Source organism: Cardiocondyla obscurior, linkage group LG22 (assembly GCF_019399895.1).
Source record: "Cardiocondyla obscurior isolate alpha-2009 linkage group LG22, Cobs3.1, whole genome shotgun sequence".
NCBI lineage: Eukaryota > Metazoa > Arthropoda > Insecta > Hymenoptera > Formicidae > Cardiocondyla > Cardiocondyla obscurior.
Window position 1 is genome coordinate 62,589 of NC_091885.1, and position 25,413 is coordinate 88,001.

Here is a 25,413-nt window from a genome sequence, read left to right on the forward strand (position 1 = left end):
TTTGCGGTACATTGTACATATTGTATAAATTTTGTAAATATATATTCTTTTGTGTTTTGTAAATCGCGCGTGTACAGACTTAATTTCCTTTCGCAACATTATTTGGTCCTTCGAGCCGGATATTTAACGGGTCGGTGCGCGTTGCGATAATCATGGCTTCCGGAGAAAGCGCGACAGAGACTCGCACTCCGGAAAAACCGAAGATGTCGGTGAGCCCCGAGCTGGAGGCATTGTTGCGAGGCCAGCAGGAAATGCATGGCAGAATCGCCCGCACTGTAGAAAACTTGCGGAAGATGGGTGCGAGCAAGCTGACGGTGGGAGTGATCGACAGCAAGCTCCGGCTGCTCGATAATTATTGGGCAAAATTCGAAATCGCCCACGAGACCTTGCGAAACGATCATTGGCCGAGCATGGCCGAGTGCGACTACACTCAGAGTGATTTCTTCGGCCTGGTCGAGCAGGCGTATGTTGACCAGCGAGGCGCCTTGCTGGAAGCGCGAGGAGAGCTCGGGAAGGAGGCGGACAAGCGAGTGGGCTCTCCTTAGAGTCAAGAGACGATGCCCAGGCGGAAACTCCCGCAGCTTGAGTTGCCGTCGTTCAGCGGGCTGTTCGAGGAGTGGCCGTCCTTTCGAGATAGGTTCGAGGCGATCATCGCGCGGGATTCTTCGCTGTCGGACGTGGACAAGCTCCATTACTTGCGGGGGTGCCTGAAGGGGGAAGCGGAGCAGCTGGTGCGTAACATTCCGACCACCAGCGGCAACTTTCAACGCGTGTGGACCTTGTTGGCTGACAATTACGCCAACGCCAGATTGCTTCTGCGCGCGGTGTTCTCCACCTTGCTGGCTCTTCCGAAGATGAAGTCCGAATCGGCGGTCGACCTTCGGCGCTTATACCACTGCATGCTGCAGACGGTTGGCGCTTGGGAGGGCATCGGCAGGCCGATCGAAAAGTGCGATCTCTTCGTGCACGTCATCATCGAGGCCCTGGATCCGGTCTCGCGTCGCGAGTGGGAGACCGTCGTGGGGAAGTCCACGGAACCGCCGGCCTACCAGAAGCTCCGGGATTTCATCGAGGTGCGCCTCCGGGCTCTCGACGCCTTGCAGCGTGCGGACGGGAAGACGGGCGCCTCCACGAGGAGCGGAGGTACGGGCGCGCAAGCGGCGCGCTCGCATCTGGTGTGCGATCAGCCGCGTCCGAGCCGTTGTTCGCTTTGTCAAGGCCAGCATTACATCCTCTCGAGCAAGGATTTCCAGCGGAGGACGCCGGCGGAGAGACGGGAATTGGCGCGGACTCAGGATCTGTGCCTCAATTGCTTCGGCCAGCATCGGGTGAATGCGTGTCCGTCGAATAAGGCGTGTGCGGTGTGCGGAAGGAGACACCATTCGTCCATCCACGAGGCAGTTGCGGCGGAGACGGCAAGTGGCGACGGTTCGGCGGCTGCACTGCACGTGCGGAGTCACGCGTGCGGGGAGGGCGGGTCAGTGCTGTTGGCGACGGCAAAGATCGTGGCCAGGGACGTTTGCGGGGATCTTGTCGAGACGCGCGCGTTGATTGACGCAGGATCGGAGGTCTCCATTGTCTCGGAGTCCCTGGCGCAGCGTCTGGGGCTCCCGCGTGCGGCGGTGACGACCGTCGTCTTCGGGATCGGCGGCCAGCGGTCGGGGGCTGCCCGCGGTCGACTGTCGGTGGAGATCGCGCCGTACTTCGCGCCCTCGGAATCTCTGAGAATCTCAGCTTAGATCCTGCCGCGCTTGACGAGTTTCGGAGGCCGCGTTACGTCGGCGACGGGAGGATGGTCGCATGTGCGCGGACTGAAATTAGCGGACCCGGACTTAAGTGCGAGCCGCACTATCGAGGTTTTGCTCGGCGCGGACGTGTACGCGACCATTGTGCGCGAGGGCTTGCTGCGTGGAGGCCCGAGGATGCCGATCGCGCAGAACACGTCCCTGGGCTGGATCCTGTGCGGTGCCGTCGGTGGATCTCATGATACTCGGGGGGCGGCGGTCATGACGTGTACTGCGGACGAGGAGCTGTGGGCGTTGGTCCGCGAATTTTGGCAGCAGGAGGAGACGCCGATGTCGCTGGAGGAGCGCGAATGCGAGGACCACTTCGCGCGCACACATTCCCGGACTGCCGACGGGCGGTACGTTGTGCGGCTGCCGCTTCGCGAGCCGGTGCTCGATTTTCGCGAATCTCTCTTCGTTGCGCGGCGCACATTCGCTGGTGTGGAGCGTCGCTTGGAGGGAAACGCTCGACTGCGCGCGTTGTACGACGAGTTTATGCGCGAGTACCTCGAGCTGGGACACATGTCGCCGGTGCCCACAAGCCCCTCGCGAAGCGATGATCGGAGGTGTTATCTGCCGCATCACGGAGTCCTCAAGGGCGCGGGCGATCGCGCGAAGATTAGGGTCGTTTTTAACGGCTCTGCGAGGTTTGGCGATGGACGATCGCTGAACAATGCATTTCGTTGCGGGCCGAATCTGCTGCCGGCCCTTGCAGATGTGCTGACGCGCTGACGGCTGCACCGTTTTGCCATTACCGCGGACGTTGCCAAAATGTACCGGCAGATTCTGGTGCACGAGGACGATCGCGATTTGCAGCGGGTTTTGTGGCGGACTGAACGCGGGGGCGTCGTGCGGGAGTTCCGTCTCAACACGGTTACGTACGGTCTTGCGTGCGCGCCTTTCCTGGCCATTCGAACGATGAAACAGCTGGCCGCGGACGAGGGGGCTCGGTTCCCTTTGGGGGCGGAGGCGCTTGCGGGGGAGACCTATGTGGACGACGTCTTGACTGGTGCGGATGACCTGTCGGTGGCGCGGCGGAGGGTGGAGCAGCTGCGAGGAATTTGCACGGCGGGCGGGTTTCCTCTTCGCAAATGGGCGGCTAGTGATAGCCGGGTCTTGGCGGCGGTCCCTGCGGAGCATCGCGTGCGGGAGCCTGTGGAATGGCATCCTGAGGAGGCTCTCACCGCCTTAGATGTCGGGTGGCATCCGGGACGAGACTCCTTCCGGTTTCGGCTGACTGCGCTGGAGGACCTTCCGCCCACGAAGCGGCGCGTGCTGTCCAAAACCGCGCGCTTCTACGATCCTCTAGGGTGATTCGCTCCGGTGGTCGTGCGGGCCAAGCTTATGATACAATCGTTGTGGCTCCGGAGTGTGGATTGGGATCAACCACTGAGTCGCGAGGATGACGTGGCGTGGCGGCGTTTTCGCGCGGACTTGCCGAGTTTGGCGGACCTCGAGTTGCCGCGCTGGCTGCGGACTCGCTCTTCTGGATCCTCCTTGGAGCTCCACGGATTCTGTGACGCGTCGGAGAGGGCATACGCCGCCGTGGTGTATGCATGCGTGCGCGGAGTCGGTCGGAATTCGTCTTCATGGGAGGTGACGCTGCTGGGCGCCAAGACGCGGGTCGCCCCGCTGCGTAGAGTCTCTCTTCCGCACTTGGAGTTATGCGATGCTTTGCTTCTCGCGCGGGTCGCGGAACATTTCCGAACCTTGTTGGACTGCGCCCGCGGTTCGGTTTATCTGTGGTCGGATTCGACTGTAACCTTGGCCTGGATTCAGGGCCACCCGGCCAAGTGGACCACCTACGTGGCGAATCGAGTGTCGGAGATCCAGAGCGTGCTGCCGGGGTCTCACTGGCGTCACGTGGCGGGTCGAGACAACCCTGCGGACTGTGCGTCCCGCGGACTCTCGCCCCGCGAACTGGTTGGTCATCCCTTGTGGTGGACGGGCCCTTCCTGGTTGAGCCGAGGGGAGTTTCCGGGAGGCGTAGAGATGACCGAGGAGGATTACGGGGAGGCTGCACGGGAGAGTCGCGCGGTGGTGCTGGTGGCCTCGGCCGAGGTGGAGGAGAGCCCCCTCTTGCTGCGGTTCTCTCGCTTACGCGAGTTGATCCGCTTCACGGCTCGTTGCCGGCGATGGCGGCGGGCTGCGGGGGGGGGGGCCGTGTTGCAGGAGCCCTTACTCCGCTCGAACTCGAGGAGGCCGAGACGTGGTGGACAGGCGAGGTGCAGGCGCGGTGGTTCCTTGAGGAGACGACGGCTGTTAGGATGGGCCGCCCGCTGCCGAGACGCAGCGGCCTTCTTCGATTGACTCCTGTGCTGGACGAGCGAGGGGTACTCCGGGTCGGTGGGCGGCTGCGTCATTTCTTGCTCCCCTTGGATCAGAGGCATCCGGCTATCCTGCCCCGGGACTCCCACTGGACTCGCTTGATCGTGGAGGCCTGCCACCTGCGAACGATGCATGGGGGAGTTCAGCTGACCTTATCGGTTCTCAGGCAGCGGTACTGGATTCTCTGCGGCCGCGCGGCCGTCAAGCGACTTATTCATGCGTGCGTGCGTTGTGCGAGATGGCGTGCGGAGCGCCCCGCCCTCCTCATGGGCGATCTTCCGCAAGCGCGGGTGAGGCCGTCGCGCCCCTTCCTGCACTCCGGTGTGGATTACGCTGGCCCTGTTCTAGTGCGGTCGTCACGCGGCCGGGGGCATCAATCCCGGAAGGGCTTTCTGGCGATTTTTGTATGCCTTGCTACGCGCGCGGTTCATCTAGAGGCGGTGTCGGATTACACCTCGGACGCGTTCCTGGCGGCATTCAGGCGGTTTATTTCGCGGCGGGGGCTATGCGCGGCGTTATACAGTGATCGCGGCACCACGTTCGTGGGGGCGGAGGCTAAATTGCGTGACTTCCTGCGTGGGTTGTCAGCGGAGGGCACTTGGGCGAATATGCTGGCGAGCGACGGAGTTAAATGGAATTTTAACCCCCCCCTCTGCCCCTCATTTCGGAGGGCTGTGGGAGGCCGCGGTGAGGTCGACGAAGCATCACCTTCGTCGCGTGGTAGGCGATGCTAAGCTCACCTTCGAGGAGCTCTCGACCCTGCTCGCGCAGGTGGAGGCTTGCCTCAACTCTCGCCCCCTGACCGCCTTGTCTGATGACCCGGACGACTTGGAGGCCCTGACTCCGGAACACTTTTTAATTGGGTCGGCGCTGCATGCGGTTCCCGAGGCTTCCTTGTGTGATGCGGCGGTAGGCCGATTGTCTCGGTGGCGGCTGGTGGAGAGGATGCGCGACCACTTTTGGCGGAGGTGGTCCACGGAGGTGCTGCATGCCATGATTACGAGACCGAAGTGGCAGCAGCTTGTAAATAACGTTCGTGTCGGCGACTTGTGCCTCATACGCGGCGAGAACTTGCTCCCCACTCGGTGGCTGTTAGCTCGGGTCACGGCGGTGCATCCGGGCGTCGATGGGCAGGTGCGCGTGGTGACTGTCCGTACCGGGGCCTCGTCGTTCACGCGTCCGGTCGTGAAGCTCGTGCCGCTTCCTTGCGGCGAGGTTTCGGCCGGTCCCCTTTATACGGGCCAGCCGCGGGCAGGGGACGGGGGGAACTGATTGAGGGCATCTGCGCGATGCCCTTCGTTTCCGTCGTGGAGCGGGTCGTCGGCATTATATGCCGAGACGGGCAGGATGTTCGCGATCGATCATCGCTGCTCCGCGTGGCTGGGCCGACCGCGATCAGCCGGCCGACCTCGCGACGTGTTTTCGCTTTTTTGATTGTTGATCCTTCTTTGTACAGGCATCTGTTCGCGGCTCGGGGCCAGCGCTGCTTGGCAACACGAGTCGCTCGATCTGTTTGTATTTTTCGTAGAAAAGGTCGGTGGATTCCTGGAGTCGGAGAGCGTTTTCGAGGAGCCAGAGAATCCGCCAACCAGTCGCGATACAGAGTGCGTCGTGCGAACGCTATAAAAACCGGTCCGAGTGCCTCGGCGATAGAAGCGAAAGTCGCGATAGCAAGTAGACGGAGTAATTCGCGTTAGCTGTGCGGGCTATTTGCGGTACATTGTACATATTGTATAAATTTTGTAAATATATATTTTTTTGTGTTTCGTAAATCGCGCGTGTACAGACTTAATTTCCTTTCGCAACAAAGATGTTTAAAAAAAACTTTGGATTTTAAAACTGTAGATAAAGAATTAAATTTGGAGACAAAAAGTCTTGTACAAGTTTGTAAATTTGTGATCATTATTGAGAAACAAATTAAAATTTTTAAGTGTAAAAACGAAAAAAGCTGCAAGTGAGTAAGCGCGACAAACAACGGCGAGTATTTCCGCTTGAAACGACTTGACTTCGTCGCAAAATCGAATGTCGGGCTAACGAGCCCGGGGCGCTCGTCGGGAATGCAGGATTCGATTTAAGTAGGTCTGAATGCACCGAGACAGAATTGTTAAATAAAAGAATAGAATTTATTACTAATTAACACAGACGTGCGCTTGGTAAAACAACGCCAATATAAATACGTAATAAAAGAGATAATTCGAAATGGACGCTAGATACAGATTATGCGGATGAATGCATCGAGTTCGCAGATTACAATAGATAGAACGCGTACGCTATAATAAAGTTCGCGGATGGTTGCGGATGCCCCACGACAGGCACGGTGGGTGTCGCATATCAGTGGGCGCGGTTATCGGTGCGGATCGCGGTCGAACGCGGATCGATGGGAGATCCTTCCGGTAGGATCGGCGGTACGCGGAACGCGAGCGCGAAACGGCGGGCGTGGTCCGCGTAACAATAAGTTTGGGCGGTTCTTTTACGTCGTATGAATGGCCGCGGTTCGGTAGGTGCGTGATGACAATTATTTCGTCGATGTGTCGGTCGCGAATGATCGATAGATCGTGGATCGTGGATGCACCTTGACCAGTGTCGCTTAGCCAGAGAGTACTCGGCCGAGGCGGAGAGCACTTCACCCCGAAGATTACGACGGTGCGAACAGGATCTTGGTGTTCCGGTTTATTCAACATCAAAATCACCATTCTTTAAGCATTAAAACTACTCTCAAGACATTCTTTTACAAATAGCGATTTTATTGTAAGTATTTGAAAGCATTTGATGAGCCTTAGCCGCAGATTTCTTTATGTTAACAGAAAAATAAAACTTTCCACAAATGACAAGAATTTGGCACGTAAACTGACATTTTAAATAAAAAATAACTTTATGATGCAAACACAAATTATTCGACTAATATTTTGATGGCGTTATGTTTACAAATGCCTAAGCTTATTGTTTGTCGTTTACAATCTATTTATTTTGGCTATCATGTGGCAATTCCGCGAGATTATTTCATATTCACACCGTAGAAAAGTTTAGAATAAAAGCAATTGCACGCTGTTTTTAACAATATCATAATTTATTTTTGAGAGTTTGAAGACGTCCTTAACACAAAATATTTAAAGTACGTTTCATAACGACCACGTGGTTGAACATTACACGAATACTTAGCTACGCGATTTCCAAACATTGGATGCCGCGGTTGTTTTAAATACAATACAGTTCCGAATTCAATATTGCTTTAAATACAGTATTGCTCCAACTACTTCTCCAACAAACGGCCGGTTGCCGCTCCGTTCGCGCTAGGAACTTTTGTGTGACAAAAGTCGCCGCAATCACTTACCGCTAGTCATTTATTGGAAAACAGCAGAAGCGAAATTGTACACCTAATAAAATTCTAGAAATTAAGATAATTATTGTTCATAATAATATTATAATTAATTTATTTTAAATATCTTTATTTTTATGCTAGGAGAGATTCAACTGCTTTTAAATCATTATTATAGCATTTATAAAACTCAAAATATTACTTAATTGATTAATTATATTTTAACATAAATTTTGTTTAAATAATAGAGAATAACCGTCCGTGTGTTTAAAAAATTTTTTATTCTAAAGATTATTTAATTATTACGTATTCGTATTCTGTGGCAAGATTTGTTTATTGTTAACAAAAAAAATATTTAATATAGAGTAATGTATTTTAAAATATTCAAACAGGTACAATAAATTTTGTGATTGCGTTACAAGTGTTTCAAAAAGTTAGAGCCTGTTCTAGAAATTAATAAAGCAAGTACTAACAAGTCCTCAAGAAGCTCATTTATAAACAGATATGTAAGAAATTTATGGTTAAAGAGATAAAAAGAAGAAAGAGAGGTTATACGGATGCCACAATATGGACAATATTTAATTAATATCGTTGATAAAATAATTGTTTTTTCATATACAGGGTACTTTACAGTAAACAAACACTTTCGGGAGTAGATAGAACTTATCAAAACAAAAAAAAAGTCTTAAGTTATTTTACATTTTTCTAGATATTAACCAAAATATAAATTTTAGAAAAAACTAGTATTTTACTATTTATTTTGAGCAAATAACCAGTGCTTTTTCCACCGCGCGACATATTCGGCACACGGATTGCTCAATCTTCACGTCTGTGAAGTTAGCCCATCATTTTTCGATTTTGGAAAAAAACGAAAGAGTTCTGATGTTTTTTTTAAGAGTTCTAAAGTTGCTGATAGTTTTTAGAAAGAATTTTGCTCTCTAAAGCGGTAAAAACATTTTTTGAAAAAATGTTAAGCTAACCTCACGCTGAATACCATTTTGCGAGAAAATTATTTTTTTTTAATTGATAGTTTTCAAAAAGTTCTAAAGTTCATTAATTTGTAACACTTTATGATTACCGGGGCTAAACGCTGGTCCACCAGGCTGCCGCGGAAGGCGGCAACGCGTCTCGTGATCTAGTTCCGGCCGAATGTCTCGGGAATTGCGAAATCAGTTATTACGTTTTACTTTTCATAAGAATATAGACAAAGCTTTAATATGGCATTTACAATTATATATTTACATGAAACGACCCGTTTTTCGCGGAAACCGAATGTCGCTCTAGCGAGCTCGACCCGAAGCGCTTGTCGAGATCTTAGGATTTGGTTGAAAGGGTCGCCGAATGCACTCGAGACGGAATTAATAAAGTAGCTTAGATTTATTATAAGAAATGAAATATATACAAAAGAAGAACTGATAACGCTAAGATGATTGAATATAGATTATAAAGCACGATGACGCTTGAGACCGATGCGCGTTTATATACAATATTTACAAGACGATGGGTGGTCGATCGATCACCCCGCCGAGTGAGAGCGCGGTCGGTTTGGCGCGGTGTGAATGAGACAGATCGCGGTGTTTAGAAACTTTGCGTTAACAGAAATTAAAGCGGCGCAGGTGGATTTTAAACGCGGAACAATTATCTTACGTACGCAGAGGATTAGAATGTCACGATCGCGTGGTTATTGTAGAGCGCAAAGATGGTAGCGCCTGCAAAGCGTCGATTAACCGAGATGTCTCGGTCGAGGCAGAGAAATCTCTACCTTGGTGATCTCGGCGGCGCGAAGGGAGGCATAGGATGCTACGACGATAGTGTGGCTTCTCCTGAGACCAAGAGTACTCGGAGGAGGCAGAGTGTACTCTACTCCACGAGCCGGAGAGCACGTCGATATCGTGTAGGCTGAAATGAGCACCAGGAGTTCCCGGTTGAGGCAAAGCTCGCTCTACCCCGTGACAGTTTTCGCTCAGAGTCGGAGTCGGTGTTCGCTCGGAAGCGGACGGACTGAAACGGTGTCAGGCAGCCCCGACACCGCCTTTTTATATGTATAAAGTGTAGGTGCCGGGGGTTCGCGGTAGGACGATATCGCTCGCGGCGCTAGATTCCCGTCGCGGCGCGGTCCGGAACGAGGAGCCGCGGTGCCGTCGGCTCACTCGGGCTCGTTGGGAGCCGCTCGACTAAGTCCGCGCGTTGGACTTAATCGCGGAACGACTCGGTGTATTATCGTTCTTTATCGTTGAAATATGTTAGGGCGCATCGCGCTCCATAATTCTCACCGGACGGCTGGTCGGTTCGGCGGCATGGGCGGATCGTCGGCCGGGAATGATGCACCGTCGGGGTGCATCGTTACATACAAACACGCGGTGTGCTCACGAGCGCGGACAGGTCTTTAAACTCAGGACCGGGGGAAATATCGAGATTCGCTTGATTCGTGCAAGACGCGTTGTCGGTACCGGTCGCACATTCGGGGCGCGTTTCAATGGTCTGGCAGGTGATATCACGGGGTAATATCACGTGTGTGGAGAATCGAGGCCCCGTAGATTGTATTGTGAGGCTATGCAACGGCATGGGCCGTGAATGCCAAGAACGTTCGGCCGAAGCGAAGCACGCTTCACCACGTTTAATATGCTTGGCGTGCTCGGTTTCCGTCGGTGGTGTTTGGCTAAGTTCAATGTAGGGACTTAGCCGCTCGGCGTACGCGAGATGTGTGCCGCGATATTAAAAAAGGTCGGAGCGCACCGTGCCCCGTTTCCCGCCGGACGATGGTCAGTCCGGTGGGCCCGTTGTTGGTCGGAACGAGGTGTTCGGTTGCATCTCGTTACAAGTTATATAAATAGGTCTGTTCATCTAACTTTTAAAAATAAAGAAAATAAAAAAAATTAAAGTCACAGTTTGTTCAAAATAAAAAGCGTTTTGAATTATTTGCATTAAATTAATGCGTCGCAGAACAACATCCTATTGTTAATGAGAAAAAGTAGCATATTACATAAGCATGCTTTATCTCTCAAAACCGCAGACCTTCGCAGATATCGATCAATTTTCCTAGCAAACTAGCATTGCAACTAATTTCTTTATCTTAGCTAACAAAGCTCTTGCATTCCGTCGAGCAGCAACAGCGCGCTCGCATCAGTATACTGTCGATCGAGCTTTCATGAGTCTCAATCATTTGTCCCGCGTACAACAAGTGTAAAACTGTGATTTAAAATAAACAGTATAAAGTGAAGGGTCTTCAGTGACACACGTCTCAATCTAATCCCTCGTAATTCGCTGCCAAGCGCGAATTACTTGCTAATTATTGCATACAAAGTTTCATTAATATTCGTAATTTCGGAGTTCTAAGGGGAGGTTTGTTTGCCCGCACAAAAGTTCTATCAAAGATTCTTATGGCGCAACGAGTTTCGACCAACCCCTAACGAGCTACAGCTCCCTAAAATACTGAAATTAAAAAAAAAAGAGTTTTTTCGCGATTTTCGGAATTCTGAAAGAAGTTCTGTTTATTTGCGCAAGAGTTTTATCAAAAACTTTTATGGCGCAACGAGCTTTGAGCTACTTGTATACAGAGTGTCCCATAGTAAAGTACCGTAATTGCAGGAGTAGATAGAGCTTGTCAAGACAAATAGAAAAGTCCTATACCATTTTGTAAAATTCTCAACCGTTATTGAGAAAAAAATTAATTTGTCTAGCGCAAGAGTGACAAAGAAGCTACGCGTGTGTGAGCGCGACAGGCGAGTAGCTAACAATGGTGCCGTCGCCTGTCGCTCTCACTCACGCGTAGCTTCCTTGTCGCTCTTACGCCAATACATATTATACATTTTAATTTTTTTTTTAATAACAGTTGAGAATTTAGCAAAATGATACGGGACTTTTCTATTTGTATTTTCGAGTTCTATATATACCTAAGAGATGCTCACTACTCAACCAGACACCCTGTATACATACATATTATTAAATTATTATAATCATAAAAAAAATAAAAATAATTAATCCATTGGATATACATTTAAAAAAATTTACATAAAAGAGATCTTAAATTGACATCCATTTGAACACCCAATGGACGTTTATTCACTCTGCCAAAAATATATCCTTGTATGGATGTACAATGTATGATCTTATTACGTCCATGGACGTATGATAGTAAAATGGACATACAACAAATGTCCATAAGACGTACGGTGCTTATTGGAATACTTACATAATATTAAACTCTAGAACTCTTGGAAAACTATCAAATAAAAAAAAAGAAGTATTTTTTCGAAAAATGATAGGGTGATTTTAACCCATCATTTTTTTAAAAGGTGTTTTTACCGCTTTAGAGGGCAGAACTTTTTTTAAAAACAATTAGGAACTCTAGAATTCTTAAAAAGAATATCAAAACTTTTATTTTTTTCTTAAAAATCGAAAAGTGATGGACTAACGTCACAGACGTAAACAAGACGCTTCCTGCACGTATTTGCTCGTGTTGGCAGGACCACGCGCGTTTATACATTATGTATATGTATTTTGAAATAAAACATTTCTAATTGAGCTTTGCTTTTTTTGTTTTTGTTTGCCACAACATAGTATATTTACATATTTGTTATATACATACTTTTGTTATTTAATGTAGATAAAACATTTTTTGACATCTTGATGAAAGAATCTCATAAAAAAAATTTCACGCAAGAAGAAATTTACAACCATGTAATAACAATGCTCTTAACGGTATGTACAGTATTTAGATAAAGGTTTGAAAAGCGATTTTCTTCGATTAATTGTCCGATTATATAAAATATTGCCCTGATTACAAATTGCATGGTTAATGTTAACGACTGTTCCATTTTTATTGTGTTAAACATAAAAAACTCATAAAACTTGAATTTTTTTGTTACAATAAATAAGAAATATTGTGATAAAAATTATGACAAAAGTTCTAGATCTCAGAAGAATAAACATTTTCGACCTGATACATTATTATTGTTCAAGTAATAGTTTTTAAAAAAATTAATTATAAAGAAAATATTACTAAAAAGATGATTTTGGCATACTTGAAAAGTTATTAACTCAACAGAAGCCGTACAAATGCATATCTAAACTTATTTGAAAAATCTTTAATTACTAAACAGTGAGTTTGGCCCTTTTGTGGAGAGTCTTGTGACTTTTAAAATTAACCTAACTCAACTTATTGGGATTGATGTATAGTTGTTGACAGAAAGGTTGCAATATTTTTTAATATGAATTTAGTAATACCGCTTTTATAAACAGAATGCGAACCGCTACATTTGCTCATGTGCAATACATACATATAATTATGTTTATGTATTGCATATGAGCGAATGTAGCGGTTCGCATTTTGTTTATAAAAGCAATGTTTCTAAATTCATTTTTAAAAATAATGCAATCTTTCTGTCAACAACTGTACGTAGATCTTGATGTACTTAATAAGTCATTAACTCAAATGGGACAGTAGGGAATAAACACGGGTTCTAACCCAGGAGCGTTGAGGGAGGCGAGGAGACGGGGGAAAAAATCCGCGATGAGAGGAGCGCGGGGAGAGGTAGCCGTAGGTGGGAAGAGACCGGGGGGGGTATATGAATGGGTGACAGATACCCCCATCTCTTCCACCTACACTCCTCCCGCCCTCTTTTTCCCGTCCCTCGCTCCGCTCAGTCCGTGTTTATTCCCCCTCACAACACCCCGCACTAGCAGCAACCATTCACGTCAGCCCACCCACACGTTCCCCAAATTTTTATATAAAATATAAATAATTGATATTAAAAACTTACGTTTTTAGTTTTGCCGCATTTTTTTTACCGGCGGCAATTCGCTGTCGACGAAAGCGAATCGTTTCCCGTGGGTGCACAGATTTAGTCTTTTGTCCACGACGTAGCCGCACTCACCACCCACGGGATTTTCGGGTATAGAACGAGGGGTCCTATCAAAAGTTAACGTTTCCCCGCGTTCACACTCACCGCGTATGCGGTTATCATAATATAAATTTAACTGCGCTAAATTGTTTTTTTGGTGTGCGCCACACCATACACCACCCGCACTAAACGGGGTACGATGCCCCAACTCGCGGCGCGCGAGAATGTGTACCAACGACGAGCACTTTTTATCCATCTAATTTTTTAATATACGTGTTGCACTTGAAAAAATCAGCATGCGACTGACAGGCAACAGCTACGAGCTCACTGCAGACAGTCAGAAAGTAAAAACGAAAGCATTTTTTTATCAACAGCAGTCCCGAAGGTGTGACATACACTCGTGAGAATCTTTTTACAGCTTTTAGCACGTTTGAAACTTAAGATGCATTCTATCACGCAATGAAAAATTAAGAAATTATTTCATTTAAAAGATGTATCTCGAAAATGTGACATATACTTACGCAAATCTTTTTACATTTAATTCCAAGTTTTTAAAGAAATATGTATGAGATCAATCAGTAGTTCATGGATATTGGGGGGGAATAATGCAACAATAAAAAAATTTTTTAATATAAACATGTAACACGGTGATTTCGGGTCCGGAAAGCTCGTCGGAAGCCAGAGTGCGAGTGTAAAGAAACCGAGACTTGGTTAATCGTAAAATAAAAGATTTATTAATAAAAGAAAGAATATAGAGTCAAAATAATACACTTAATCTAACAAAAGGAATAAACAAAGTAATAAACTGAGGAATGAATTGCAACAAAACGGCCATCCGCCGTGAGCTGGATTCCAGGGAAACGCTAGTGCGGGTCGCTTTGGGACGTATCCTAGGTAACAGGCCGTATCGGTCATACAGGCTTCCGTGGTTGCGAGTGGGCGACGCGGGTTACAGGACGGGCCGCTCGGGCCGTATCAATCGTACAAGTTTCGCGTTCGCGAGTCGATGGCGCGGATTACCAGCCAGGTCGGTCGGATCGCATCGGACGTACAGGCTTCGTGTTCGCGAGTCAGCGGCGTGGATTACAAACCCGGCCGTGCGGGCCGTATCGGACGTACAGGCTTCGCGTTCGCGAGTCGGCGGCGCCGCGACTTAATTCGACTACGCGACGGAACGCCAGGACCGTGTTGGCGAGAGAGAGCGAGAGAGAGTCGGGAGCGCCCGAGTCTCGGAGATGTCGGTGTCGAGGACGGCCGGGAGCGCCCGGTCGAAGGAAGGCTCGGGAGTGCCCGAGTCTTGGAGATGTCGGTGTCGAGGATGGCCGGGAGCGCCCGGTCGAAGGAAGGCTCGGGAGCGCCCGAGTCTCGGAGATTGAAGTCGGTCTCGAGGATGGCCGGGAGCGCCCGGTCGAAGGAAGGCTCGGGAACGCCCGAGTCTCGGAAATGTCGGTGTCGAGGACGGCCGGGAGCGCCCGGTCGAAGGAAGGCTCGGGAGCGCCCGAGTCTCGGAGATTGAAGTCGGTCTCGAGGATGGCCGGGAGCGCCCGGTCGAAGGAAGGCTCGGGAGCGCCCGAGTCTCGGAGATGTCGGTGTCGAGGACGGCCGGGAGCGCCCGGTCGAAGGAAGGCTCGGGAGCGCCCGAGTCTCGGAGATGTCGGTGTCGAGGATGGCCGGGAGCGCCCGGTCGAAGGAAGGCTCGGGAGCGCCCGGTCGGAGGAAGGCTCGGGAGCGCCCGAGTCTCGGAGATCGAAGTCGGTTTCGGAGGCCGGGTGGGCCCGGTCGAGGAAGACTTGGGAGCGCCCAAGTCCTGGAGGATCGGATGCTGGGGTGCTCCCCAGCGCGGAAAAGGTGCCTCGTCTGCGTACGAGGCAGCTTATATACCCGTGGGCCCGGGAGTGGGGGTCACCCCACTCCTGAGCGGTCTGTGGCGGCGCGCGGTGTGGGCGGTTGGGCGGCCCGTGTTACCCGTTACGGTAATCCGCGCTACGCGCCGCGGGCGGCTGGTCGGCCCGCGCGTAAATTAAATTTTGGCCGGGGCCGCGCGAAGTCTTTGGCGAACGGTGATGGTCGCGGCGCGGGGTCTGGAAAGTGTAGTTTTTGTGGCTTAGTGCCACAAACATTTAAATTATATATTTATTATAAAATATAACATTATTTGTATATTTTGATGGCAATAAAAATGTTTTAATATAATATAATATTACTTTCGCGCTCCGAATACTAGAGCTAGCAGCTCATAATCAACAATTTGATTCCCATCATAGCAATCGCTAGCATGTATCGCGCCTACAACCTCGTCACGAGTTTTAGCAGTGGAAGCAATGCTGGCAAATCGTGTAAATTTTGAATCAATTATTTTAAGAAAAGATGTTAATTTATTAAATGCCAATGTAATACACTCATCAAGATCAATCATTTTAAGAAATGTCGATTCCATCATCATTAAGTATTTGCCAGCTGATTCAAACCGCAAGACATCCATGCCATTAAAGTTGCGTAGTCTGGCTGTCAACGCACCGAGGTACACGAAGTCTTGAGGATTTTTAAAATTGTTGCGGAGCAAACTTAAAATGTTTGCACGATACTCGCAGAGTGATTTCCAAGCCTCGAGAGATAGCGACTTTTCCAATCCTCGATTATCGCCAATAATATGTTGTAACCCAAACCCCGTTACAACACGAAACATGACGTAGGGCATTTCGGCATAAGTATCTCGTAATTAAATAACCTCGGAGGATGCAAGATCAGCAAACCTCCTTAAGAAATTAAATAATAAGAAACAAAAGAGAAACACGTGCGAGAACCTATTGCCGAAATCGCTGAGATTGCATTCGCCGAACTACCGAAGTTCGGCATTGCAACCCGATAACGCCAAGGCCCTGCGTCACTATTAAATAACCGCGAACCGTCACGGACGGGCAGTCGCATCTGAGTCCGTGCTGTAAACTGAGAGCGTGAAATAATCAAAGTTCGGTCGCGTGCCATGTAAGAGGAGACCTCGCGGAGCCGAGGACGCGTGACAACGCGAGGACGTGCGCCGAACCGATAAAAAGGGAAACATAGGAAGATAGAAAAGTGTAACATCGCAACTTAATAAAAATTCTACGTCTTTATTAAAAAACTACTATTTTTGCCCTCCCTCACGGATCCCGAAGGACGGACCCCGTGCACCGGCCCCGGTGCAACAAATAATTTCCACATAACTTGGTGTTCCAACATTAACACCAATTTCTAAATATTTAAAGCTCGTAGCCGTCAATGCATATCGCTTACATAAAATACGGATTGCACGATCTTTAGATGAGCTAGTGTAAAAACAAAAAAATGACCATATAAAGTTTTTATTAAAAAAATTTTTTAGTTAAAAAAATTAATACTCACTCATTATTTACACATGATGTGCTAGATGCATTAGCTGGCGTGTAATAATTCATATTACACGCATATGATGTAGTATTAGCTGGCACATTAAATTCCATATTTGTATTAGTTGGCACGTAAAAATCCATCACATTAAGAACGGTAATAACAGATCAGTTTGATGCGCGTGTTACATTTAATGTGATATAATTGTTCCGAGATTTTATATATATATATCCCCACCACTAATAAAAAATGCATCAATTAAGTGGGGGGATTAAATCTTCAAATTGTGTAAGTTTTGTTCCTAGGCAACATACACAGGACACATATTGCATGGAATTATCATATACATTGGAAGTCCACAATTACCACATGATCTACCGCATAATGCGTTTTGAGTATCAATTTCATGTTTGCGAATGGCAATCATTGACTCACCCACATCAGCTAAATTAATCATACATGGTGCACATACTGCAATAGCTTCACTAGGTGTGCAATAATAAAAAGACAACATACAATGTTTAGTACGTCCATTAAGCGCGAAAAGTTGTGGTGAATCTATTTTTCGAGAAATACAATCTTCGAGATCTTCACTTTGATCACTCACATAATCACTATCGTTGGACAATCCAATATCATCCTCATTAGATAAATCCATTAATTTTCCATTGTCATATACAGCATTTAAATCAGCCATATTCTTTTAACACAAAATATATATAAATTTAGTGAACTGTCACCCGATGGTATTTATATGGATCACATTTGTAGGGAATAGTGGGGATCACAAGCATTAGTCTTAAAAATAAAAATGATATCATATAAAGATTGCATCAGAAATGCAAGATTTGCGGGCACCACACGTGCTACTGCATTGCATTGGAAATTTAAGATTTGCAGACGCCGCACGTGCCAGTTATCTCAGGCAATGGTGTGGATTACAAGCGTTTAGTCTTAAAATGAAAAAAAAAAACAGTGATTTTATATAAGCGATAATGTTATGAAGATTGCATCAGAAGCGCAAATTTGTTGGCATCGCTATTACCATGTAATAAAAATAATATCATATAAAGATTGCAAGATTTTGCGAACACCACACGTGCTACTGCATTGCATTGCATTGGAATTGCAAGATTTGCAGACGCCACACGTGCCAGTTATCTCAGGCAATGGTGTGGATTACAAGCGTTTAGTCTTAAATGAAAAAAAACATAGAAAGCAACATAGCAGCCAAGCAGTGCGACAAGGAAAGCAACATAGCAGCCAAGCAGGACGACAAGGAAAGCAGCATAGCAGCCAGCAGCAAAGCAGATCAAACATGCGAGTCACAGCGTTAATGTAAGTCCGAAATATTTTGTAACCGACCGATCCATGTCGGATAGCGAATTAGAATTACAACGCCGCGTTGCAAACAATTCGTGGCTACACAGCCAAGCGGCTAGACGAGCGTTACAGCCGACACCTATACGACCATTGCGAGTCGCCATAAACGCGTTAAACGATATTAGAAATAGGGTACGCCGCGTGTTAGAATACGAAGACGACCCCGCGACAGAAAGCGAGGAATCCGTAAATGTTATCACGCCGCGCAAATTTGATTTTGGCGAAATAGACGACGCGTTATTAAACCGCGAAGACGGAAATATTGCGCGCCGTACACATAATCAAATACTCGCAGACACCCCGAGCGACATTAGCGGTATTTCGGACAGGGGAGAATTCTCCTTAACGTCATACGATAGTAGCGTGTTTGATCCTGCGGAAATTTTCGCAAATAATTTAAACACCACCCGTGAAAAAATGACACATAACTACTCATTGCTGGACGGAGCGGTTGGGGGAGTACCAGAGATACTCATCGACAGAGAGGTAAACGCGTTGCGAGAATTACATACCGCGACGCCAAACCCGACACAACGACAAGAACGATTGTTAGAACAGGTACTCGAAAACTTGCGAGAAATGAATTCTCGAATTGTTCGCCTCGAACGACGACCAAACGAAAGCCGAGAAACGCGGGGAAATCAAGAGCTCATTGAAGGAAATGGACGCCCGCACGGAGAGGTACGAAATAGACAGACAGAACCAGTATCTACGTTTAAACTTAAGGACGCGCGAGCAATGATTTCGACGGTAGACGGAACAAATCATGCTCAACCAAAAGAATTTTTAAAAGCATGCGCATACGCCGCGAGACACGTCGCACGCGAAGATACCGAAACGCTACTAGAAGCGGTACTCTGCACGAAATTGAAGGGCACCGCGCTATTAGATTTCGACGCAAGATACATAACGACGTTTGACCAATTTCTAAAGGAATTCGAAAAAAACATATTTGAGGAAAAAGGGAACTTCGCGCTTACAGACAGAAATGAGCTCGTTGAAACAAAAATACGAAGAAAGCGCGACAACATACGGACTACGCGTACAAAAAACCGCGATGGAATTACACGAAGCTATGACGGATGAAGAAGAAATGACCAGCGAACAGAAACGTACGGTTCTAAAATTAATTCAGCGACAAGCGTTACATTACTTTCACATGGGACTAACAGACGACATTAAAACAATGGTCCGCTCACAACATTTCGAGACGTTAAAAGACGCAATAGAAGGCGCGGTGGAAGAAGAAAAAATAAGGGTAACAAAATATAAAGGCACATATGAGAAAACGCGAACAAACGAAACGCACGAAAAACCGCGATCATCAAGCATTACATGCAACAAATGCGGGAAAGCAGGGCATATAGCACGCGAATGCCGAAGCAACAAACATATAAACGGATTCAACTTGCCGCGAGCCGAAACACGTGCGAGAATTAATAACACAGAGAAATTCTGCACACACTGCAGAAAACCAGGACACACACGAGACGAATGCTGGTCGGTGAACGGACGACCAGATACGCGATGGCAAAGAAAAGACAACAGACAAACAATACGCACAAGACAATCGCCCGTGATAAACATAGCTCGTACAAGTAGAAATAGAAAAGAAACCAGCCGAAGCAAGGAAAGCGGAAGCGAGAGCGAAGAAGAAAGACAGAAACCAAGAGTGATAAGAGCGGCAAGAGAATATCAAGTTGCGAATATAGCGACGAAAGAAGTGAGCAACGGATTAAAACTCATCACGCTAAACGTCGAACAAGCGAAAAAGGGAAGATTAAATTTATTGGTGGATTCAGGAGCAACAATCACACTAATAAAAGTAGGAAATTTAAAGGAAGACACACCAATAATCGAGGAAAAAATGGCATTAACGGGTGTCACAGGACATAAAATCAATACGATAGGGAAAATAAGGGCAACAGTTAAAATAGGCAGAAAAAACGTAAAACAGAAAATGTACGTAGTAAGAGACGATTTCCCGATCGAGTACGAAGGAATACTAGGGATAGATTTCCTGACAAAACAACGAGCATCTTGCTTGCACGGAAAGGAGCAGATAGTAATAGACGGAGTAAAATATAAATTACATCCGTACGAAAAATATATACTATCCCCGCGCAGCGAAACAATACTCCGAGCAATTACAAGTCAAAATCAAGTAGGAGTAATTAACGCGGAAGAAACAAAACCAGGAGTATTCATAGGAAACTTGAAACGACCTTTCCGCGTGGTCCTCGAATAACGGGCCAGCGAGCCCGGGACGCTCGTCGGAACACAGGATTCGAGTAGATGAGGTCGAGAATGCACCGAGACGGAATTAATTAACAAAGAATGATTTATTCTTCAACAACGACGCTCGCTTAGTCAAGCGACGCCGATAGATATATATATATATATATATATATATATATATATATATATATATATATATATATACAATAGAATATGATAAAATGAATACGTGTACGGCGTGCGGATACAATGTGCCGGTGGGCGCGTCGGCCCTTTCGATCGCGGGTCGATATAACGCGTGCGCTATACGTATATTCGCGGATGGTCGCGGATGCACCACGTGAGGCGCGGTGGGTGGCGCGAAATCGTGGGCGCGGTGTTCGGCGCGTATCGTTAATTTCGGGATCGGTCCTGACGGAAGGACCGGTGGTACGCGGGCCGCGGGCGCGGAATAGTGGGCGCGGTTTACGCCGCGGATCGTAGATCTCGCGATCGGTCCTGCCGGGCGGACCGACGGGACGCGGGACGCGGGCGCAACGTGACGGGCGGGGCCCGCCGTGCTATAGATCGCGATACAATTGATCTTGTTTTATGGTCGGAAATATCGATGCGTTGGTGGACCGCGGTGGACGCGATGCGCGTGGTCAGGATGCACCTTGCCTGGTGTCTTTTAGCCAAGAGTTCTTGGCCGAGGCGGAGATCTCTCCACCCCGTGGATCACGACGGTGCGACGGGATCTTTATTGCGTTTCGAGTCTTTCCGTGCCGCAGACGTAGGATTGAGAGTCCTCGATTCCACCCCAAGCTAGTCGTGCGTTCGGTCAGAATTGTAACGGAGATTGTGAGCGCCAGGATCTCCTGGCCGAGACGAAGTTCGCTTCAGGGTTTTCGTGCTCTAGGACGGAGAGAAGTCAGGCGGTCCCGCTGAGGCGTCGCCAGTGACATCAGGTTGCGGGGCTCAGCGGGGTGCGTGACGTGTCCCGACGCGTGGCGCCGAGGCCCCGGGATGCGGCGCGCTCGGAAACGACGGGCCTCGACGTCGACGGCGCGGTTCGGCGGCGCTCGGCTAAGTCCGCGGATAGACTTAGCCGCGGAACGGCTACGCGTTGCCGTGCTGTGCCGGCGCAGATAAAATTATAAAGTTTGGGGCGCACCGCGCCCCGGGTCCCCGCCGGACGGTGTTGTGTCCGGCGGCCGGCCGTTGTTGTGGCCGGAACGGTGCATCGCCGGGTGCACCGTTACAAACTGCCTGGTAGCACCAAAAGATAACGAGTGCCCGGTAAGTGTGCTCAACATGACAGAAAAACCGATGGAAATACATACACCGCAAGTGGAGATAGAAGAACTGAGAACCTTCAACTCCGCGAAAGTGCTGACGCTGAATAAAAGAACCGACAACAAAACGATACAGGAACGCAGCAAAAAATTAATGAAGCAGCTAAGAACAGATCATCTGAACAAAGAAGAAAAAAGAGAACTTGAAAAAATATGCCTACATTATTGTGACATATTTTATTTAGAAGGTGACGCACTAACGTACACAGCAGCTGTCAAACACGAGGTAAATACACCAAACGAAAATCCGCCAATAAATAGCCGCCCGTATAGACTACCAGAAAAACACAAAGAAGAAGTAAATAGACAAATAGACAAAATGCTGAAAGAAGATATAATTCGCCAGAGTAGCAGCCAATGGAACGCGCCTATACTGGTAGTACCAAAGAAAGTAGACGCGTCAGGAAAAGCGAAATTAAGAATAGTGGTGGATTTCCGAAAAATCAACGAAATAACGATAGGTAATTCATTTCCAATACCAAACATCACCGAAATACTAGACCAGCTAGGAAACGCGAAATACTTTACCACATTAGACCTTGCATCTGGGTATCATCAAATACAAATGAAAGAAGAACACAAATGCAAAACAGCATTTTCAACACCACATGGGCATTACGAATTTAACAGAATGCCCTTCGGGCTAAAAAACGCCCCCGCAACGTTCCAAAGACTGATGAACTCAGTACTAGCAGGATTACAAGGTATCAAGTGTCTGGTATACCTGGACGACGTCATGATATACGGACCGACACTTGAAGAACATAACAAAAGGCTGACGAGCGTATTTAGCAGACTAAGAGAAAATAATCTGAAACTCCAACCAGACAAGTGTGAATTTCTACGGAAGGAAGTATTATTCCTAGGACACATAATTACAGAAAACGGAATACAACCAGATCCAGCAAAAATAAACGCAGTAAGAAACTACCCGACGCCGAAAAAAGTAAGAGATATACAAGCGTTTATAGGTCTGGCAGGATATTACCGGAAATTCATAGAAAATTTTTCGAAAATCGCAAAACCACTAACAAAACTGACAAAAAAGGGAGAAAAATTCGAATGGGGAATAGAACAGCAGAACGCATTTGAAATATTAAAAGAAAAGCTAACGACAGCTCCGGTGTTAAGTTACCCGGACTTCACGAGACAGTTCCTGGTAACAACAGATGCCTCAGATTATGCAATCGGAGCAATACTATCACAGGGAACGGTCGGAGAAGACAAGCCGATCGCTTATGCCAGCAGAATTCTAAATAAAGCGGAGCGAAATTATAGTACAACGGAAAAAGAACTGCTAGCAATAGTATGGGCGGTAAAACATTTCCGACCATACGTATACGGAACAAAATTCATGATAATAACGGATCACAAACCATTAACATGGTTATTCAACGTAAATGATCCAGGCTCAAGACTGATACGCTGGAGATTAAAATTAGAAGAATACACATATCAGATAGTGCACAAAGACGGAAAGAAAAACACAAACGCTGATGCACTAAGTAGAAACCCGATCGAAGAAACCGAAATAAATAAAATAGAAAACGAAACAAAAAAATATTCTGAAGAAGAAAAAATGGAAATATTAAAAGAATATCACGACTGCCCATTGGGAGGACACCAGGGTGTGAAACGCACAATAAATAGAATAAAACTCAACCATAATTGGTCAGGCATGAACAAAGAAGTGGAAGAATACATCAGTAAATGTGAAAAATGACAAAAGAACAAACTAAGCAGAAAACCAAAAAAGCCAATGGTAATAACCGACACGCCGGAAAAGCCATTCGAAAAATGCGCACTCGACATCGTAGGACCATTAACAATAACAAACGCAGGAAATAAATACATCCTAACATTCCAAGATGCCTTAACGAAATTTAGCAAGGCAATACCAGTAGCAAATCAAGAAGCAGCAACCGTGGCAAAAGCATTCGCAACAAAAATAATTTTTGAACATGGAATCCCAGAAAAAATACTAACAGATCAAGGAACAAACTTTGTAAGCGAAATGTTCAAAAACGTATGCAAATTACTGAAAATCGAGAAAATACAAACAACGGCGTATCATCCGGAAAGCAATGGGGCGCTAGAGAGATCACATCAAACTCTAGCAGAATACCTAAGACATTATATAAACGGAGACCAAACCGATTGGGACGAGTGGGTACCGTATGCGATGTTCGCATATAATACGACACCGCACACAGCAACGGGGTACACGCCGTTTGAATTAGTGTACGGGCACCAAGCCACACTGCCGACGGCACTGGCGACGGCACCAAGAAAAACGTACACGTACGACGATTACGCGCAGGAACTAAGGGAACGATTACGCGCGTCAAATACAATCGCGAAAGAACATTTAAAAGGAGAGAAAGAAAAATCGAAAACAAACTTCGATAAGAAAACAAGGGAAAGAAAATTTAAAATAGGAGATCAAGTCCTATTGCACGATGAAACAGTGAGAAGAGGAAGATCAAAGAAATTAGAAGCACAATGGATAGGGCCGTACACGGTAATAGAAAAATGCGGAGAAGTAAATTACAAAATAAAAGGAGGCAGAAGAAGCATAAGAGTGCATGCAAATAGGCTAAAAGCATTTGTAGAGCACTAATAAAAAAAAAAAAAAAAAAAAAAAAAAAAATTTACTCACCAGAATGCATCGGATAGACAGCGCGATGTTCGCCGTCCGGCCGATCCTCCACTACTACCAATAAATTAGGCACAGAGGTAAACCGGAAAATCCGTGACCGGATAGGAGGAACAGAACTTAGCCGACACTCGAAACATTGTAGCGCCATATACTCCCGCTGACAGGTGGTACACCGCACCCACCGACGGGAGGACTCAACAGGATCAAATACGATATCCACAGAAGAACTAGGTAAAAGAAAAAACAAATAACAAAAATACAAAAAACAACACCGGTAAAAAATAGAATTAAAACCGACACTTACGACATTGTAAAAAATAAAAACGTATAGGGTAGAAGATACAGCAAGAAAGTTACTGACAGACTAACGGAACGGACAACGAGACTAAGAGACAAATCCGACGCGATATAAAAATGCATATTAAAATTTCGAGAAGTGCAACGCGAAACCGCGCGAACACAGCAGAGAAAAGTTATAAAGACTTACCTCGTATCATAATACACAGCCGCTCCCACGAAGAACACACACGCACATAACAGATAACACACGCGAAAAGAAATAGAAATTAAAATACGAAAAAACCGCGAGAAATCAATATGAAAGAAAAAAATCATCTTTCAGAATAATAATCACCGTGACGCTGGGCGCAAGTGAAAAACCGCCGGAGATAAGCTCACTGTACACGGTAACGCAGTTCGTACATGAACCCGGACTCTACTACGAAAACGTGGGACAACTGCAACTATCAGACGCGTCGTGGAAATTAGTAATAATAACTAAAACACAAGAATTAAAAGCGCAATATAAAAAACTACAAGAACGGGTAAAAGACGGAGAAAAAGCGTGCGAAACATATAGCGGAGAATTACTTAAGGATAAATGTAAATACTTAGCAGAAACAGTACGATCCCAAAACGAAAAACTAATAACAGCGATAGAATTATTAACAACATACGAGGCACAAAAAACAAAGCGAGGATTAATAGATGTAATAGGAACAATAAGTAAAAAGCTATTCGGAACAATGGACGCGGACGACGAAAAAGTAATAAGCGAACAATTAGAAATATTAACGAAAAGACAGCAAACGTTACAACATGTAGCAAAAAATCAACTAAAAGTAATAAATAGTTCGATTGGTCACATACAGGAATTAGAGGA

The 25,413-nt window shown here is 46.8% G+C and overlaps 1 protein-coding gene across 1 annotated transcript; it reads left to right on the forward strand.

The window, feature by feature from the left end:
- The first annotated feature begins 557 nt into the window (after window positions 1-557).
- On the forward strand, window positions 558-1,739 carry LOC139111145 (uncharacterized). The gene has a single exon (XM_070671270.1). It carries the CDS (start codon window positions 558-560, stop codon window positions 1,737-1,739), a length of 1,182 nt encoding a protein of 393 aa, XP_070527371.1.
- The last annotated feature ends 23,674 nt before the right edge of the window (window positions 1,740-25,413 follow it).

Coding starts and splice junctions, on each gene's coding strand:
- LOC139111145 (XM_070671270.1), top strand. CDS start 558: ATGCCCAGGCGGAAACTCCCGCAGCTTGAGTTGCCGTCGTTCAGCGGG.